Source organism: Gastrolobium bilobum, unplaced genomic scaffold, assembly GCF_033153095.1.
Source record: "Gastrolobium bilobum isolate Gb01-03AN ecotype WA unplaced genomic scaffold, APGP_CSIRO_Gbil_v1 utg8591, whole genome shotgun sequence".
Classification (NCBI taxonomy): Eukaryota; Viridiplantae; Streptophyta; class Magnoliopsida; order Fabales; family Fabaceae; genus Gastrolobium; species Gastrolobium bilobum.
Genome location: NW_026897887.1, coordinates 8,476 through 29,043, shown reverse-complemented (window position 1 = coordinate 29,043; position 20,568 = coordinate 8,476). Strand labels below are relative to the sequence as shown.

The 20,568-nt window shown below is 33.1% G+C and overlaps 2 protein-coding genes across 3 annotated transcripts; both read left to right on the top strand.

Moving 5' to 3' along the window:
- The first annotated feature begins 4,438 nt into the window (after positions 1 to 4,438).
- On the top strand, positions 4,439 to 7,501 carry LOC133311186 (probable aminotransferase TAT2). The gene is made up of 7 exons (XM_061512192.1): positions 4,439 to 4,708; positions 5,249 to 5,588; positions 5,664 to 5,882; positions 6,048 to 6,107; positions 6,922 to 7,077; positions 7,177 to 7,270; positions 7,378 to 7,501. The coding sequence occupies exons 1-7, from the start codon at positions 4,443 to 4,445 to the stop codon at positions 7,494 to 7,496; spliced, it is 1,254 nt and encodes a 417-aa protein (XP_061368176.1). The 5' UTR covers positions 4,439 to 4,442; the 3' UTR covers positions 7,497 to 7,501.
- Positions 7,502 to 11,161: 3,660 nt separating this feature from the next.
- Positions 11,162 to 15,172, top strand: LOC133311185 (nicotianamine aminotransferase 1-like). 2 transcript variants are annotated; one of them, XM_061512189.1, is made up of 7 exons: positions 11,162 to 11,473; positions 12,901 to 13,240; positions 13,312 to 13,530; positions 13,660 to 13,719; positions 13,914 to 14,069; positions 14,168 to 14,261; positions 14,844 to 15,172. In XM_061512189.1, the coding sequence occupies exons 1-7, from the start codon at positions 11,202 to 11,204 to the stop codon at positions 14,960 to 14,962; spliced, it is 1,260 nt and encodes a 419-aa protein (XP_061368173.1). In that variant the 5' UTR covers positions 11,162 to 11,201; the 3' UTR covers positions 14,963 to 15,172. The 2 variants fall into 2 exon arrangements, with proteins under 2 accessions (XP_061368173.1, XP_061368174.1); XM_061512190.1 differs by lacking the exon at positions 11,162 to 11,473 and adding an exon at positions 12,312 to 12,385.
- Positions 15,173 to 20,568: the final 5,396 nt, after the last annotated feature.

The window sequence follows — 20,568 nt, the reverse complement described above, 5'->3', positions numbered from 1 at the left end:
AATTGTTTATGAAATATAATTTACATATCACATATATGCATACTTAACCCTGTTACTCTTTTGTAACTTTAGGTTGGAGGGAGAGATTCAACAAGGCAAGACATGGGAGGCAAAAACTATGGAGCAGCAGGTCCTGTAAACATTCATTACACTCTGACTTGAGTACTATACATATATATATACCCATCTAAAATCTTGTCTACATACAAGGAACATGTGGTTTTTTCATTCCTTTTTAAATGTTTGGGCTTATTTAGTCAAGCTTAAGTTGGATTCGTTCAGGCAATTACAGTAACAAAGGTGAAAGCGCGCGGTGGCATCTCTAAAAAGAATACTAGCACCAATTATCAGAGCGGTGGCATCTCTAACCAATTGGTGTATCAACCTCAGCTTATCAGGTTCTTCTCTTTACGTTTCTTCCTTTTCATGTGAGAATTCCATTAATTTGATTTTGTTGCTGATTAAGTATTGGTGATTCATGTACATTTCATATGGTAACAAGATATGACCCAAAACAAAATGCCTACCATTCAAACTACATGAATTATTAATTGATATCACATTGGTAAGGCCTAAGGCTGCTTGTGTTGATTTAAAAATTTCAGAATACATATCTAATAACATAATAAACATATATAATGTTTTGTGGGGGTCATTTTTTAGTTACGTGCACATTTTTTTTATATGTTAATTTTAGTTAATTTTATAATGTTTTGTGTTGATTACAGGGGCACGTTGCATAAATAGAGAGAAAAGAGGTTCAGAAGAGGAGGTTGGAATTTGGGCATTTTAGGCATTTTGGGCTTATCAATTGTGAGAGAACAGCACCATTCGAAAGTGCTGATATTATTTTCTTCTTTTAAAGTTGATTCATTTTCTGTATCTAGAGCTTTTCCTGTTCATATTCTTCAGTGTCTTTTCTTTTACATGAATTCAATGTTGTACTTGTCTTTCTTTTTCATATATAATACAGAAAATCCAGAAGTTTTCTGGGCCAATTCCTCTTGTGTCTCTTTTCATTAAGTACCTACTGATCCAGTTCCCTGCAAAATGGATGACATAAACTTTGCGGCATTCAATTTGCTGAGGAAAGAAACCATGTTTAACAAGAGTGTTTGTGATAGATATGAAGAAGAGGAGTGGCATGGAATAATATTGCATTGAAATGTTAACATACAAAAAAGCATGTGCACGTAACTAAAATTGACATATTATTTTTCACTAAAATTAACATAATAAACCTCTCGTAAGGTCTGTTTTTTTTTTAAATAAAATAAACATGTTGTGGAGGTCTATGCGTTCCACCAAGTGACAAATATTGTGGGGGTTTAGAACCTCCAGAAAGTGTAACATTTGTGGGGGTCTAGAACCTCCAAAAATTATTCCAACAAATTTGTGGCACTGCACAAAAAACCCCCACAAACTATGTTGTGGCGAAAGCAGAACTGGGGGTTTGGGTGAATGCCACAAATGTCTTTTGTGGGGGTCAAAAACCTCCACAATATGAAAATATGACCTCCACAAAATGCCTGAATTTTTGTAGTGACCATTGATCTTTTTTGATCTAACGACTCCTAGATGAGGTGTCAAACTTCAAATTTAATACCGGTGTCAAAGGATCCTACCTCATATATATATATATATATATATATATATATATATATATATATATATATATATATAGAGAGAGAGAGAGAGAGAGAGAGACAATAGGGTTGTATTGATAAACTACACTATGTCTGAGTGGTAGCACTCTATTCAAAAGTGTCTTACTGGTCAGATATAAAATATTTATAAGAATTTGTAAACAAAAAATTTATAAATATAATCTTTCCAGTATATATTAAATTGATCCTTTCATCCAAAGTTTTATGTTTCTTGTAACTCTTACGAAGAGCCAACCCTACAAATGAAGAGCCACTTTATTTATTTTGTCTTTTCTGGATCACCTTGTTTTTTATATTCAAGTATTTAGGCCGCACCTTGTGCGTCGGTTGCATGTTGGAAAATTATTGGCAAACTGTATATGTACAGTTTTGCTATATGAAAAAAGGGGTACATAAATCTTATGTTGTAGGAATAGTCATCTCTTATGCTAGTGAGAGTTCGATTTTCGTGTTAATATTTTCTTTTATTTTCCTTTTTTATTTAAACTAGTAGGCCCACTTGATTGTGCGTAGGAAAAAAGCTATCTCATATTACATGAGAAAATGCAACCCCACGAAAGAAATTGAATCGATCCTTTCCCCAAAGCTTAATCTTTCTTTTAGTTCTTACCAAGAGCCAACTTTACAAATGAAGTAAGAGCCACTTTACTTGTTTTTATTTATTGTTTATTCTGGGATCACCTTTGCTTTTAGGGTAAATGATTTCTCAAGTGATCCCGGAGATAAAGTTATCTCTAGTGAGCTCAAAACGACGTCGTTTTGGAACGAAAATCAATGTATTTTTATAATTATAATATATTACAAGATTATAGTAGTCTTTGTCTTTATAATTTTTTAATCTTATAACCCAATATGATGCCGTTTTAAGTTCACTGAAGATAACTTTATCTCTGATTAATTGAGAAATACTTTTCCCTTCCTTTTATACTCAAATATTTAGACCGCACCTTCCACATAGATTGCATGATAGAAAATTACTGGCGTCCTATATATGCAGTTTTGCCATATGAATGAAATTAAATCAATCCTTTCGAAATTAATACGGAACACGACATGATACAATATTCTAATATATTAATTTTAAAAAATATTAGATTTTAATGTTAAGACACATTTTAATATTGAATAATATTTTAATTTATATAAGGAATATTATATTTAATATTCAATAATTTAACAAAAAAATAAAACTAAATTTATAATACCCATCAATTTTGTAAAGAGACATAAAATATCCAAATATTTATATTAAACTCAATAAAATTATAATTATAATCTAATGAATCTAATAGTTGAAACTAAAAATACAACACAACGCAATTTTTGAACTTCTTTTTTAGTTTCTGCAATGCGTGTTGAAATTTTAGAATATCGAAGAGTATCAAAAAGTGTCCGACACGACACATCAAATTTTTTGAAGTGCCAGTGCAGCTCCAGCTGTCCACAATATCTTATCCTCCTTTTTAACTCTTGCCATGAGCCTACCCTACAACTGAAGTAAAAGCCTCTATTTATTAATTTTTCTATTCTTTTCTGGGATCATCATAGCAATTATATTCATGTATAAGACCGCACCTTAGGTTACATGTTGGGAAATTCTTTATATATATATATATATATATATATATATATATGGGATAGGATCAACTTACACCGGTGTAAGAATAATAAATCTTACACCAAATCATAACCGTTGATTTCTGTGCATCGAACGGTTGAGATTTATTGGAAATTAAAAATTAATTAATGAGTGAGACCTAATAAATCTTAACCGTTAGATGTAGAAAATCAATGGTTAAGATTTGGTGTAAGATTTATTATTCTTACACCGGTGTAAGATGATCCTGCCCCTATATATATATATATATATATATATATATATATATATATATATATATATATATATAAAATGAAATAAAATTGATTCCTTTCCATAAAGTTGTATCTTCCTTTTCACTCTTACCAAGAGTCACTCCTAAGTAAGAGCTTTTTTTTATTTGTTTTCTCATTTATTGAATCGCCTTATATTAATATTCAATTATTCGGATTGCATTTTTTAGGTAGGTTGTGGGTATATTTAATGGACAATCATTTTCTCTTTTTAAAAGAAATTTATTTTTTCTTATTAATAACTCATGATATAAGTGGATCCTATCTTAATTTTTTCTCTTCATTATTTTATAAACCTCACTTATGCCATGAGTCATTAGTAGGAAAAAAATATTTAATTTGCTAAAACATCCAAAGCAGGACAACGCAAAATAATGATATTCTGTTCAAATGATATAAGTATAGTAAAAAATAAATCAAGAAATAATATAAATTTATAAATGTTTCTTATCTGTTAAATTAAGTTACAAAATGTTATTCTCAACACAAAAAGAGAAAAATAACATTAACCCCTACCCTTTCATTATTTTAGCTTTATTATGTGCAAAACAAAACAAAACACAAAACAATACCCATCAAATGCAATCTGCATATAGTCGTTATATAGAGTAATTTTAATGCACGAAACTATAAGAGTGATGTATATACTATAATACTAGTTGTATTTTGCATGTCCAATTTGTACCAAGTAACGTAATGTCATAACATGAATCAAATTAACGAGGGAAAAAACATATAAAAACAAGAGAAATGGAAACCAGAATGTGTAGAAGATTTTCTCATTACATCAAAAGACAATAAAACATAAGTGCGGTTTGTCTTTCACAAATATTCTTAGAAACTTGCTACTTATAATTCACTTCTCTTCCATACCCGGCAAAGAGAATGGAGAATAGAAGTGAAAAATGGAATTTTCAAGGGAACAAAGAACTGAATGCTTCAACCATAACTGTGGGAGGGGTCTATAACATGCTGATGGACAGCATCAACAATGAAGACAAGAGACCCGTTGTTCGTCTCGGTCGTGTAGATCCCACTGATAACCCTTTGTTTCGAACTTCCCCTGTAGCTCCTGATGCTGTTGCAATTGCCGTTCATTCCTATAACTTCAATTGTTACCCTCCCACCCTTGGCTTACCTGAGGCAAAGAGGTTTGTTCACTCTTGTCTATCTACTAAATAAAATGTTATCAAATCATGTAATAGTATTACTTTAGTAAAGTGTAATAAACTAAAAGGTTATATATTTTCATGTGTCCAAAGTTCTTTACATGGTATCAAAGCCTCGCTGTCCCCCACTCTCTCTTATGGAACTTCTTAGCATAGGTAAGCTGGGACTGTTGCATCATCCACTCTTCAAGTCCAATGGGCTCTTGTGTGAGGGGGCGTGTTGAGATATATAGTGCCACATTGGTTGTATGTGCAACTAATGTGTAAGGCCTTGGACACTCTCACCCTTTCAGCTAGCTTTTGGGGTGGTGTATCCCAAAGTTCTTTACAGAGGTTAAGTTTGATAAGTCTTTTATGTTAAATGTGACTAAAGTATCAAATCCATTAAATGATTAAATCATTTAAATCTAAACTAAAACCTCAAGAATTTTGACATTCGAATCTAACGTTCTGTTATATGATGCAATTTTGTATTAAACGAGTTTATGTTGAATTGGTGATGTACTACAATTCCCAAAACAGGGCTATTGCAGATCATCTATCTTCTGATCTTCCATACAAATTATCACCAGAAGATGTTTTTCTCACCATTGGTGGAACACAAGCTATAGATATAATCTTACCTGTCCTTGCACGTTCCAGTGCCAATATTCTCCTTCCAAGACCAGGGTACCCACAATATGAGTTTCGTGCCAATTGTTGTCTCCTTGAAGTTCGGTACTTTGATCTTTTGCCTGAGAGAGGATGGGAGGTTGACATTGATTCTCTTGAAGCTCAAGCAGATGAGAACACTGTGGCCATGGTCCTCATTAGTCCTAGCAGTCCATGTGGGAATGTGTTCACTTACCAACATTTAAAAAGGGTATATATATAGTCTTAAACTTACGTTGTTTGAGAATGGGAATTAAAATGTGATGATTTTTCACGACTCTTGTAGGTTGCTGAGACTGCAAGGAGACTTGGAATCTTTGTAATATCTGATGAAGTTTATGCCCATGTAGCTTTTGGAAGCATTCCATTTGTGCGGATGGGAGTGTTTTCATCAATAGTGCCTGTTATTACAATTGGTTCTTTATCAAAAAGATGGTTTGTTCCTGGTTGGAGAATTGGTTGGATTGCCACATGTGACCCCCATGGAATTTTTCAAAAATCTGGGGTTAGTTTTTTTTTTAATCTTTTTTCCCGCTATGATTATTAGTCTAAAAAAGGTTACTTTTTGTATTTTAAAGATTAATGGAACAAAGAATTTTTTAGCTTAGGCATCCTGATATTTGACTGACTATACTATTTGAATTATGAAATTATTTTCTTTCTTTACCAGATCTTGAAGAATATCATCAACTATCTGGAGATCACTCCTGATCCTCCAACCTTCGTGCAGGTAACCAATGGAAACTAGCATGAGCATGAATACAAGAGTAACAAAAAAATATTGTGACAAATTTGTTGTGACGTTGGTCCCTCAAATAAATCCGAAAGCAAATAAGCAAGTCGAGATCGAAGCTTGGCAATCATAGGGCGACCTGTAGTCATCAGGCCAGCCTTGCGTAACAGAAAACCAAAAATGTGCAGAGGAGAGAGACAGAGAAACACACAATCAATTTTAACGTCGAAAAACTTTTTCAATTAATTTGAAAAAGTAAAAACCATGGGACACTAGTCCTTAAATCTCTCACTACGAATAAAAGAAAGATTGCAAAGAGTCAAACTTCCCTAGTCTTTTACTAGAGGTACAATCAAGCATCACCAATAATGATGATATTTTCAAGTTTTTCTAAAGAGATTTCACTCAAATTTCTCTATGGAAGTATTTACTCAGGTTCAAACCCATTACAAGATCTTCAAGTGTGTTTATATAGAGGTGAGCGAAACCTCCACCTACTTTCAGAATCTTCTCACAATAATGAGGTGGTTGGGCTGTCTTGAGCCCTGCACCCAATAAATGAGAATCTTCTCACAATAATGAAGTGGTTGGGCTGCCTTGAGTCCTGCGCCCAATAAATGAAAGTGCATGCCAGCATTAATGGAAAAACACCACCCAACATAATTTAAATCCCTGTTTTCTTGGGCCTTTTTATAGATCAATATGCATACATTATTTAGAATTTAATACATATTTGTACTTTGTATACCCGTATACTTCTTTTCATTTTGTTTTCCCTTAAAACAAAAGTTACGGCTAGTTAAGTTTGCAGGCAGCAATACCTCAAATCCTTGAAAGAACAAAAGATGATTTTCATTCAAACAACCTTAATATACTGAAGGAGGCTGCAAACATATTCTATGATGGATGTAAGGAGATCCCTTGCTTGAGAAGCCCTCACAAACCCGAAGGAGCAATGGTTGCTATGGTAAGTGGCATGAAGTGTTTGAAGGTTTTCATCATGCTATAAATTCAACATGGGATCATCTTTAGAGAAGATCAATTAATGGTAAATTGAATGAAGCAGGTGGAGATTGACTTTTCACAAATTGAGGGCATTATTGATGATGTAGACTTTTGTACCAAGCTGGCCAAAGAGGAATCTGTAATTCTATTTCCTGGTAAGAATTTTCTCTACTAATCAGAATATAAGATTCATCAATTTCGCCAGAAAATGAAGTCATGATATGATAATTACTCTTTACTGATCAATAAACAATACTTGTAGGTGTTACTGTTGGATTAAAGAATTGGCTTCGGATTAGTCTTGCTGTTGACCTTTCTAATCTTGAAGAAGGCCTAAGCAGGATAAAAGCATTCAGCCTTCGGCATGCAAAGATTGCATAAAATCATGTTACCAAAGGGTTTTTGCGATCGAGACCATTTATTTGGCAATATATATATGTATGAAGATAATTGCATTTTATCTTATGATTTGATGCTCTGGATTTAAAAGTGAGTCTTCCCTATTCGACTGTTGTGATTGTGGTTCTTAATTATTATTTTATCAATAATGAGGGCTTTATTAGCCTTTTGGTTGTTGTGGTTGTTACTGTGTTATTATTCTTGAATGTTAATTTCAATTTTGTAAGATAGAGGGTGTGTTTGAATGTGTTTTTGTTTTTTTTATTTTTAAAAACTGTTTTGAGATAGAAGGTGTGTTTGAACGTGTTTTTGTTTTTTTTATTTTCAAAAACTGCTTTGAGAATGAAGTTTGAAAATTGATTTTGAGAATAAAAAAACAATAAAACTTGTTTTAATATGGTTAGTTTTAAAATTATAAAGAAGACGTAGTTATTTACAAAAATGCCATTAATGAATCCTCATATTTACAAAATTACCACCGCAAAATAATTTAAAATAAAATGAAAATTGATTTAATGACCAAAATGCCATTAATAAATCCCCTTAATTATAAAAAAGCCACCGCACAAAATAAGAAAGCAGAAAACAACCTTCGAAAACACCCTGGAGCTGTTTTACTTTTTCTGTTTCTAAAACAACAAAACAGAAACGGTTTTAAAAACAAGATGCGTGAAAACAGTCTTGTCAAACAAGTTGTTTTTTTTTAAAAAAAAAAAAAACAAAAAACTGTTTTACAAAACGGTTATCAAGCAGACCCGAGTTTTTGTATTTAGCAAGTTCCTATGTTTTTAATTCTTCTGAAGTTATTGGATTCTTCTAACAACGGTTTTGGAAATATTTTCGGAGGGCATTTGGTAGAAGTAGAAATTTTTTTATCTGGAAATCTTGATTTTTAAAAATATGATAAAAATATTCTATTTACGATAATATCCGAAAATTAAAAATTTAGAAAAATTCAATTTCCCGGAAATCTTGAAAAATACCGGCTAGCAAACGCCCAACTCTTGATGGTCCAATGCTATTAGGGTTTACAGTTTTGGCTAGTGTGATGAACAAGTCCTACTTGAGTTTGTATGCACATCTTATTCTTCAATTTTTTTTTTTTTTATGATATTTAACATGCTAACGTCATTGAGTGTTCAAATAGATCAGTAACACAATGGCTTCGTGTAATGGCTGTAGAATTGAAACCACCTTAATTACTATCTCATCCTTGATTTAAGATAAATAATTTTGTTAGAATCTTAGTAAATCGATGTTAATGATTTTATAATTTACTAAGTAAATATTTTTTTTTCTCTTTGTTTGTCACTATCGATTCATTCTTATATGATTAAGATTTTTCTATATAATATAATCATGTTAAATAATAAATGAAAGAATCCACTCACTAGTATGTTGCACCGAAAAAGTATTGCCACTATGGCAGTTTTATTTTATTTCTTTTAAATAAAAATAATTAATAAAAACTAAAAGTGTTTTGGATAAATCCAAGCCAAATCAAACAGTCAACGGTCTGACCAGCTTAAATCGAACCAAATCTATCTTTGTTAGTTTGGTGCTCCAATTTATCAATATTTAACCAATACGAAAAAGCATGGTTTTCAACATAAGAAATTAAACATTTTATTTTGATGCAATCATGCCTAACTAAAGTTTTCATAGATGTGGTATAAGAAAAGAAAGAAAAAACTAACACATAGGATGATTGACCATTGTGCCCCTGTTAAATTTTTTTTTATCACTTTGTCCCTTTTTTAAAATTATATATTAATTTTAACATTTTATCAAAATTATATACACATGATTTCAACAAAGTGTTATAGTCAAGGACTTAGGCGATCAAAGAAACGAAGACTTGAAAGAAAAGCCTTCTCCACAGCTAAGGCGCCCTTCCTGTTGTTACCGTGGCTACGGCAGAGTGATCTATACACGAGAAGAATTTGTCCTTGTTTGACCATGTTGACGGACTGTTACTCGAATAAATGACTTATTAAAGTAATTAGTAACTCAGACAAGTTGATAACTCAAATTTGGATCCACAAATATTATTGATTCAAACCAAGTTTTAGGGCCCGTTTGGATGAGCTTTTTTTTTTTTTTTTTTCTAAAAGTTATTTTTTTTCTTGAAAAAAAGCACTTATCATCTTTAGTGCGTTTGGATGTATGCTTTTAAAAAAAGCAGAAGTCACAAAAAAAGTCAAAAACTTACTTTTTTCAGAAGCTAAAAATTTTAACTTCTAACAAAAAACAAAAGTCAAAAGCCAAATATTTTTTTCAAAAACTAAATATTTTTATAAAAATATAAATAACTTTAACTTTTATAAAAATCACTTCTAAATTAAGGAAGAGATAAAAGTTACTTTTTTAAAAAGTTGAAACAAACGAGCTCTTAATATGTTGTACATGTATAAATGGAATTTGGATGAGTGTTTGTAAGTGCTTTACAATTGAAGGCAGTCCATGTTTAATTCAAGGTGTCAAAATATGATTTTATCATTATAAAACACTAAATATCAAATTGAGAATAGTACACAGAAAATGGAAAAAAAAATAGGAAATGCCAGTAAGGAACAATAAAACACTGTAGTTTAGTTTGACAAACTAACCAAATTTGATTTATACTTGTTCGGGATGGCCGAACAATACAGCGGCCCAATGGTTCAAGTCTAATCTCAACTCCCTATCCACGTCAGTCCTACAAGTTGTCAAGACCCCCCAACCCCTGACCAGACGACTCTCCTTAGGAGAAGCTCCAAAATGTCCCACCTTGGGACCCTAAACTCTAAAAGTGACCGCCACAGATACCATAAGAGGAAACTGCCCTTTGTTCCACGCTGACACCGCCAGGCACAGGGGGCGCAGCGCGGCCATCATAGCAGCGTCTACCACACCCAGCACTGCCACCCTTGGCAGATCCCAAGGAGGGTTGATCCCTTCCTCACCAACCCACACCAGATTCACATCATCCTCCCCTATAAATAGCCTCTTGGGCACACCATGAAGGTATATTATGTATCGTTATTCTACCCATTTACATTGAGTCACACATTCACACACCTAACCCCATTGTTGATTGCTTGCTTCATACTTGGAACAGTGCCTCTTAGGTATCTACCTGTACTAAGGATATCATCCATACAGTGACTTAATCTCCAAAGGGAACATAATAAGCTTATAGATTCCAACGGTACAATACTAAATGGAATCATTTGAGTGCAGTTGCTGATGAATTCCGGTGGTTGCAGGTTGTCTGTGCGTGTTCATGGTGAAGCAGGGGATCCTGATTTGAAAGGATGGTTGGGGTCAACGGTAACGGTGATTGGATGAAAATATATAACCCTTCTATAGAGTGATATAGTGGACAAAACTATGACAAGCAAAGTTATATTTTGTATGTACAACTTATCCAAGTGACATAATGTCATAGCACAAGAAGCGTATCAGCAATAAAAAACTCATATAAAAACAAGAGACATGGAACCCACATGTGTATATGTTAAGGACTTAAGGACAGACAGTGATAAAACACAAGTAGGTCAGTGGTCCACAACTTGTGCAGTTTATCTTTCCCATATGGCATTATTATTTTTCGTAGTTGCTCTTTATAATTCATTCTTAATTTTATTCAGTTGGCATTATTATTTTTGGTTGTTGCAATCTCAGATACCATATCTTGCAAAGAGAATGGAGAACGGAAGCGAGAAATGGAATTTTCAAGGGAACGAAGAGCTGAATGCTTCAGCTATCTCCGTGAGAGGGGTCTATAACATGCTGATGGAAAGCATCAACAACAATGAAGACAAGAAACCCGTGATTCCTCTCTGTCGTGTAGATCCCACCGATAACTCATTGTTTCGGACTACCCTTGATGCTACTGATGCTGTTGCAAATGCCCTTCAATCCTTTAACTTCAACAGTTACCCTCCCTCCTCTGGGGGCTTATATGATGCAAGGAGGTTTGCTCACTTTCCTCTTATACTAAATAAAATGGTATCATATTATGTAATAGTAATTACTTTTTTTTTTTTTTGGTAAATAATAGGGCAAAGCCCAGAAAACAAAGAAAACTAAGAAATCAACAGAATACAGGCTCTCCCAACAGAGGAGACATCCGCTAAATACAGAAATAAAATATCACTTGGAGGCTCATGAACAAACACAACATCCACATCTTCCTCTTTATCCAAAATAAAATTGGTCATCCAATCCGCACACATGTTCCCTTCTCTGTAGGTATGACTAAGCTTAACCCTCCAATCTTTTTTGAACCATGTCCGTATGCGAGTGACAAGATGACTCTCACGAACTGTAGTAATTACTTTAGTAACTAGTAATAAACTAAAACCTTATATATATTCATGTAGTATAAGTTTGCTAACTCTTAACAGTAAATGATACGTCCCCACCTTTCAAGCAAGAGAAATAAGTAGGTTGGAGAATCATGCTAAGTCAAAAAGTTTGTTAACAAAGAATATTCTAGAGAAAGCTAAATAGAAAACAGTTAGGGACTTGGACATTGGCCAGAAATTCACAGTATAAATAGGAGTATGAAGGGAAAGTCTGGTATCTGGAATCTTTGGAAAATATTGGGATCCTTTTGGATATTGGGAGAGATCAACACCTCTCGAATGTGTTGAGCTTAATTTTACTCTTTTATAGTAACTGTAGTCAATAGTAGAATTTGCCTTGTAATGGAGTTGAGTATCTGATGTTCTTCTTCTTTCATTTTTGGATTGTAATCTCCTTTCCATATAATACAGAAAATTCATAAAGTGTTCTTTCAGGGCCAAAATCGCTGTTCTTCTTTTCTGTTATTGTTTTTCTCTGATCTGGTTCCTATCAGTAAAGAACAAATTTAACCCAAAAATGTAAGTTGTTCGATGATGGTTTTTTTAATAGTTTATATTTTTCTCTACCAGAACCCCTCACACTAGAGTCATTTGAGCTTGAAGCGTGGATATTGCACAGACTCAATATTTGATTTACCTTGTACTTTACTTAATTCCAAAGTGAAGGGCGATGAGGATTGAAGTCGTGACACTCATGTAAAGAATCAATTCAATTCAAAGGCTTAAACTTTAGAGTGAAGGTCCATCAATGATTTTTCTTTATATTATATCTCTCTTATACTCACCATTTAAGTTTTTGGATTGAATTGATTCTTTACATTAATAAATGATTAAATCATATAAAGACCATGAGCACATGCACATTCAAATTTTTTTAGCTCAATTTGAGGGTATACTTCGTTCCTGGTGGATTATTGGTATAATGGTGTTTGGTAATCTAACAATTGAATTGGCATGTGTAATTTCTCGAGCCAAAAAATCAATTTAATATACTTTTATGTTGATTTGTTAATATACTATACTTCCCAAAACAGGGCAATTGCAGATTATCTCTCTTCTGATCTTCCAAACAAGTTATCTCCAGAAAATGTTTTTGTCACCGCTGGTGGCACACAAGCTATAGATATAATCTTACCTGTTATTGCACGTCCCGGTGCCAATATTCTGCTTCCAAGACCAGGGTACCCACAATATGAATCACGTGCCAATTGTTGTCTCCTTGAAGTTCGGTACTTTGATCTTTTGCCTGAGAGAGAATGGGAGGTTGACCTTGATTCTCTTGAAGCTCTAGCAGATGAGAACAGTGTGGCCATGGTCCTCATTAGTCCTAGCAATCCATGTGGGAATGTTTTCACTTACCAACATCTAAAAAGGGTACATATAGTCTTAAATTTAAGTTTTACTGTTTTGAGAGTGGGAATCAATTATGTGATGAGTCTTTGTAGGTTGCTGAGACAGCAAGGAAACTTGGAATCTTTGTAATTTCTGATGAAGTTTACGCCCACGTAGCCTTTGGAAGCAATCCATTTGTGTCCATGGGAGTGTTTTCATCAATAGTACCTGTTATGACAATTGGGTCTTTATCCAAAAGATGGTTAGTTCCTGGTTGGAGAATTGGTTGGTTTGCCACATGTGATCCCCATGGAATTTTTCAAAAAACTGGGGTTAGTTTTATTTATTTTCTTAAATTTTTTTGTCCTTAGGATTATTAGTTTAAGAAAGTTTACGTTTTTTATTTCAAAATTGAGTGACTCTACTATTTGAATTATGCAATTGTTTTCTTTCTTTATCAGATCGTGACGAATATCATCAACTATCTCGGGGTCAATAGTGACGCTCCAACCTTCTTGCAGGTAACCAATGAAAAATAGCTTATGCAAAATACAAGAGTAATGGAAAAATTGTTGTAAAATTACTGTTTTCTTTGGCCGAATAGATCAATATACATACATTCAGGATTTAATACATGTTTGTACATTGTTATGCCGTATCCTTTTTTAGTTTTGTTTTCCCTTAAAACAAAATTTACGGCTGGTTAGTTTTGCAGGCAGCGATACCTCAAATCCTTGAGAGAACAAAAGACGATTTCTTTTCAAAAAATCTTAATATAATGAGGGAGGCTGCAAACATATTCTATGATGGATGTAAGGAGATCCCTTGCTTGAGATGCCCTCACAAACCAGAAGGAGCTATGGTTGCTATGGTAAGTGGCATAAAGAGTTTGAATGTTTTCATCATGCTATAAATTCATCATGGGGTCATCTTAGAGAAGATCAATTAATGGTAAATTGAATGGAGCAGGTGGAGATAAACTTTTCCCAACTTGAGGGCATTATTGATGATGTGGACTTCTGTACAAAGCTGGCCAAAGAGGAATCTGTACTTCTTCTTCCCGGTAAGAATCTTCTAATGTCATTAGAATCTTAGGGCTGTTTGGTCGGGGAGAAAAAAAATTTCACTAGAGAAATATAATTACTAGGAAAATTGTTGGAAAGTGATTTTAGTAGGAAAGTTTGAAAAAAGTTGTTTGGTACGCGAAAATATTACTGGGGAAATTGGGTTAAATTTTTCGAGTGTATGTTTAGTTGAAGTTAAAATATTGATGGAAAAATTGATTAAAAATACTAAAATATCCTTTTTTTTTTAACTTCTTGAATGTGAATTACCGTTGGACATTTTAGTTTGAATATGCTTCCCCTTCTTGCCCATTTAGCCGAACAATCACAAATACTACCTCAGAATTGTCTTTCTAAACAGTGTTTTTTGCAAGCAAATTTCAAATGCTATGCAAATGTGGTGTCTGGGGAAAAATTACAATTCTCTCTACCAAACATGACTTGCACAATTTCCCAACCTCAAATGCATAGGAAAGCATTTAGAAACCCTGAATCAAACGCCACCTTAGATTCATCAATTTCGAGAAGAAAATAAAGTCACGATGATAATTTCTCTTTATTGATCAATAATACTCTTGTAGGTGTTACTCTTGGACTAAAGAATTGGCTTCGGATTAGTCTTGCTGTTGACAGTTCTGACCTTGAAGATGGCCTTAGCAGGATAAAAGCATTCAGCCATAGGCATGCAAAAATGCCATGAAATCATGTCACACTGGAGGATTTGGTGGTGGGGGAGGTGCAATTAACACTTAGTTGTGTTATATTCTATCGAGACCTTTTATTTGGCAAAAATATGCATGAAGATAATTGGATTTTATCTTATGATTTGATACTCTGGATTTGAAAATAAATCATGTGCATTCTACTGTAGCGTTGGTGGTTCTTATTATTATTACTATTAGCAATAAAGAAGGGCTTGATCAGCCTTTACTTGCTGTGGTTGTTGTTGTATTATTATTCTTGAATGTTGGTTTCAACTTTGCCTAGATAGTGTTCGTTTATTTCGCAATTAATGTTTTGTCCATATGTCTTTGCTTTTCGGAATGCCAAATTCCTATGTTTTTGGTTTTTTTACGTTATTCATATGGTTTAGAAAAGAAACCCTATGAATCTATGACACTACAATCTTTCGTTCTGACCCTTGATACAAGGGAAGCCTTACAGCACATGGGTTCAAAGTTTTCATAAGGCATAAGCAGGGCAAAGCCCTTGCAATGAGAAGAACTCTCTCATTAATTGCAAAGTCCTGAAATTTCATTAATTGTATTTTTGTTTAAAAGTGACTTTATTTTTTATGATTAAATTTTTTATCTAATTAATCCCTCTTTATCAAGATTAAATTCTTAATCCACTCCCAAATTCACATCTGCAAGTGACATCAACAATAAAGGATTACGTATTTAATTTTACTGTCTACTCATTTTTTTTAACATATAATCTCATGTAAATGACTCAAATCCCTCGACATTAGAACAACCCATGTTTACTCTTATATTTTTTTTTTTTTTTGGTTAACACTCTTATATATTTTAAATTATGAACAATAACCAACTAACTAAATAAACAGCTATTGTCTTTACTATTCCATTTTTCTTTGCTAGGTCCTTTTAGCCTCTTTGCATATTCCTCTATGTGCCGAGAGAGTTTTTCTTCTTCTTCTTTTGGATAAATTACATATATTCTTCACAAGATACAATCTTGTTTGGAGCAAGTCCAATATTAAAATTTTAATTGCACTTGATGTATTGTGGGTTGAGTCGAATGGGCCGACTCAGATTGAATTGACACTTCTAATCAATGTTGTGAAAATCGGACCAGATCGGCTGGGTTGACCTGGAACTTGGTGAACCGGTCATTTGACCGGTCCGGTTATCACATTGAATCGGTCAAGTATCAGACCCATTACGGCCCGGTGCGACCCGACCGGTTTTGGTGAAAAATCGGTGACCTGGCCGGGTTTTAAAAAAAAAGTTTAAAAAAAAAAGTTTTCCAAAAAAAATATCATAATTGACATATTTGAGTGATCTGTTACTTATTGACTTACATAAGTTATGTACCTACAATATTAATATTATCTCAGTTATGCACTATGCAGGAAATTTTGATTTGATAGTTAGAGATGTCGTTTACCGAACCTGAAACACCAATATAACAAACATTATCTGTTTGTTTGATCCTTTATTGGATAATAATGTATAATTTATTATTTTTATATTAAAATATTTAGAATTTATATTATTTTTCCAGCTATTTGAGTATATTTATAACTTTTTAAATATAAATTATAAATTTATATATAAGAGTAAATACTCTTTTTGATCCTCAGCAAATTTCACGATGCCCGCTTTAGTCCCTAGCAAATAAAAAGGCTATTCGTGGTCCCTAAGCAAATCAAAATGGACCCATTTAGTTGAGATCGTGGTTCTTCACAAATTCAAAAAAGACCCACATTAGACCCTCAAAAGGACTAAAATGGGTCCACTTTGATTTTTTTAAGGACCACGACCGGGTCATTGACCGGGCCAGTTTTAATAACATTGCTTCTACTTATAATTATAGTTTTCAAACATGTTATCACTTCATCGAAGCCCACAAACATTTTAATAAAATGTTGTATATTTTCTTCACTCATGAGACCGTTTACATTGGCGATAAAAAAGATAAATAATTAACTTACAAATTAATTAAGATAAGGATACATAACAAAATTAGTTATCCTTGTTCCTAATACTTCCTCTAATTTGGAGAATGAATGCAACAAAATATTTAACTTGCCAAAGGGTTTTTGTGAGGTGGGGGGAGGGGGTGTTGACTCCTTAGGTATCATGCTACAGAGAACATTCACTACTAGAAAAGTCAAGATTTTCGACGAAAATTTTTGACGGAAAATATTCCGTCCAAATTAAAGATGGAAATTTCAACGGAAAATGTATTCCGTCGATAATTTTTGACGAAAATGATTTTTCGTAAAAAATATTCGACGGAAATATGATTCTGTCGAAGATTTTCCACGAAAATTTGATTCCGTCGAAGATTTTCCACGGAAAAATAATTCCGTCGAAAATAATTACAAAAAAATAAATCGAAAAGAAATTAATTTTATAAATTTTTCGACGGAATTTTGATTCCGTCGAAGATTTTCCACGAAAAAAGAATGTCGTCGAAATCAATTTCAAAAAAATAAATCTAAAAATAAATTCATTTTATGAAATCTTCGACAGAAAACGGATTCCGTCGAATATTTACCACGGAAAAGGGATTCCGTCGAAGTTATCCACGGAAATGAAATTCCATCGAAATCAATTTCAAAAAAATAAATCAAAAAAGAAATTAATTTTATGAAATCTTCGACGGAGAACTAATTCCGTCGAAGATTTTCCACGGAAAAAGAATCCCGTCGAAATCAATTTCAAAAAAATAAATCAAAAAAGAAATTAATTTTATGAAATCTTCGACGGAGAACTAATATGATCCTAGCACACAGGGCACAAGAAAAGATTGGTATGGCAATGTTGAAATCAAGAAGTCTAGGAGATACAATAGATACGATCCGTTTATATTTGCTCAACAGGCCGAGCAGGTGTATTATACATCCTATCCGGGGGATGAACAAGAATGGATGGGGGTAATTAAAACCAAAACACGTAACATTATCCCAGTGACAACAGTAAAAGAAACCGATCAAATTGACAATCCTTACCAAGATGATTATGTTGGGGAGATTCCTGTACACATTGCTGATTATGACATCCTTGTTGACACTATGGCTGAATTAGAGACAATCCCCGCATATCGCATTGATAGTGATGACACGAACATTGAGGAACCACAATTCTTGTCATCATCTGAATCGGAACATGACGATTATGAGACTGAGGAAACTGAAGAAGAAGACATAGTTTTGAATGAAGATTCAGAATTAAATGCCAATTATAAACAATCATTTTGATGTGTAGGATCATGATTGTTTGTTTGTGGTCATATTTCTTGTAATATGTCAGCTGTAGTTGTCATTGTTGTAATATTTGATATATCGTATACTTATCTTTGGATGTATTGTTAATTTTGATGACATATTTTGTAACATTGGATGCCATTCAAGTTCATTGATGCATAATATTTATACATGTTCACAGATGATCAATTGTTATGGAGATTGTAATGGTAAACTGAAATATTAATCAAGTATGTTTCTTATGCAGATGAAGGCATTTGACCCTACACATGGTAGGGGTAGAGGTAAGGATAGTTCCTCTCTACGTACATATGGACGAGGGGCCATTAGAGGTCAAGGGCAGGACCACACATCATTGTCTTCACGTCTGCAAACAACATCACCAGATGCACAATCACCACCATCGGCAGTCGAAGAGACATCAGAATCATTTGTACCTTCAACTGAAGAGGAAAATGAGGTTATCTGAAAATATATGCATATATTCTACATTGATTCTACAATTGCAGGGTACAGTTGCACAGCAAGAGGAGAAGGCTACACAACAGCAGAAAAAGGTTGACCAACAGAATAGTGTAATGCTTATGATGCAAAGGCGAATGGACACCATGGAGAAGCTTTTGCGAAGGCTTCCTGTGGAATTATTAGAGACTGAGGATGACGACGAGACTCAGCCCCCGTCTCAGGACCTAGGTGATGACCACGATCATGCAGGTCATCCACCAGCATGACTTTTGTATCTTTGTTGGATGTATATGACCGGGACTATTGTCCATAGACTATTTTGATTAGTATATGACAGAGACTTTTGTATATGTATGTCCCTGTTTGATTAGTATATGTCTTGGACATTTATACATATAGGACTCTATTGATTTGTATATGACAGGGGACTTTTGTATATGTATGTCCCTTTTGATTAGCATATGTCTTGGACATTTTTAGATATAGTACTCTTTTGATTAGTATATGATAGGGACTTTTGTATATGTATGTCCCTATTGATTAGTATATGTCTTGGACATTTATATATATAGGACTCTTTTGATTTGTATATGACAGGGGACTTTTGTATATGTATGTCCCTTTTGATTAGCATATGTCTTGGACATTTTTAGATATAGTACTCTTTTGATTAGTATATGATAGGGACTTTTGTATATGTATGTCCCTATTGATTAGTATATGTCTTGGACATTTATATATATAAGTCTGTTTTGATTAGTATATGATAGGGATTTTTGTACACATAATTATATTAAAATCATATAATTGTGATATGTTACTTTCATTATATTTGTTTATCAGGTGTGAAACATAAATTGATATTAATTTTGTAGAGAAGAAAATATTCAACGGAATTTTATGAATTTTTTGTCGAAAATTTTCGACGGAATTTGTTTTTCGTCGAAAATTATTAAAAGATTTATCGACGAAATTTCATTCATTTTCCGTCGAAAATTTTCGACAGAATTTATTTTCCGTCGAAAATCATTAAAAGATTTTTCGACGGAATTTCATTCAATTTCCCTCGAAAAATTTCGACAGAATTTATTTTTCGTCGAAAATTTTCGACAGAATTTATTTTCCGTCGAAAATTATTAAAAGATTTTTCGACAGAATTTCTTTCATTTTTCGTCGAAAAATTTCGACAGAATTTTTTTTTTCAGTCGAAAAATATTAAAAGATTTTTCGACGGAATTACATTCATTTTCCGTCAAAAAATTTCCACAAAAATTGTTGTTCGTCGAAAATTGATACAAGATTTTTTGACGGAATTTCATTCATTTTCCGTCGAAATTTTCCACAGAAATTATTCCGTTGAAAAAATTCGACGGAATCTCTAATTCCGTCGAAAAATTTGTTACCTACGAAGACTTATTCGACGGCTTCTTTTCCGTCGAAAATTCCGTCGAAAATGTCATTTTCGACGGAATTTTTATCATTTTCGACAGAATTTTTCCGTTGAAAAAAAAGTATTTTCTAGTAGTGATTTATTTGGCAATATATATGTATGAAGATAATTGCATTTTATCAATACTCTTGATTTAAAAGTGAATTTTGGCTATTTACTGTTGCGGTTGTGTTTCTTATTATTATTATATCTATAATGAGGGCTTTATCAGTCTTTAATTGTTGTGGTTGTTATTGTGTTATTATTTTCGAATGTCAATTTCTATTTTGTCCAGATAGCGTTTTTGTATTATGCAATTAATTAAGGGATTTGCATTTGTCATTTAGCATGACACAACAAAGTTTCATGCACACACAATATTTTGTGAGACCCACACTTTATGAAGAAAAAAAAACTACAGCACGCAAAACGAATCTCTATAACATTACACAATCAC

Coding starts and splice junctions, on each gene's coding strand:
- LOC133311186 (XM_061512192.1), top strand. CDS start 4,443: ATGGAGAATAGAAGTGAAAAATGGAATTTTCAAGGGAACAAAGAACTG. Junction 6,108..6,921: donor ATCCTCCAACCTTCGTGCAG/GTAACCAATGGA, acceptor TTAAGTTTGCAG/GCAGCAATACCTCAAATCCT. Junction 7,271..7,377: donor ATCTGTAATTCTATTTCCTG/GTAAGAATTTTC, acceptor CAATACTTGTAG/GTGTTACTGTTGGATTAAAG.
- LOC133311185 (XM_061512189.1), top strand. CDS start 11,202: ATGGAGAACGGAAGCGAGAAATGGAATTTTCAAGGGAACGAAGAGCTG. Junction 11,474..12,900: donor GGCTTATATGATGCAAGGAG/GTTTGCTCACTT, acceptor TTCCCAAAACAG/GGCAATTGCAGATTATCTCT. Junction 13,720..13,913: donor ACGCTCCAACCTTCTTGCAG/GTAACCAATGAA, acceptor TTAGTTTTGCAG/GCAGCGATACCTCAAATCCT.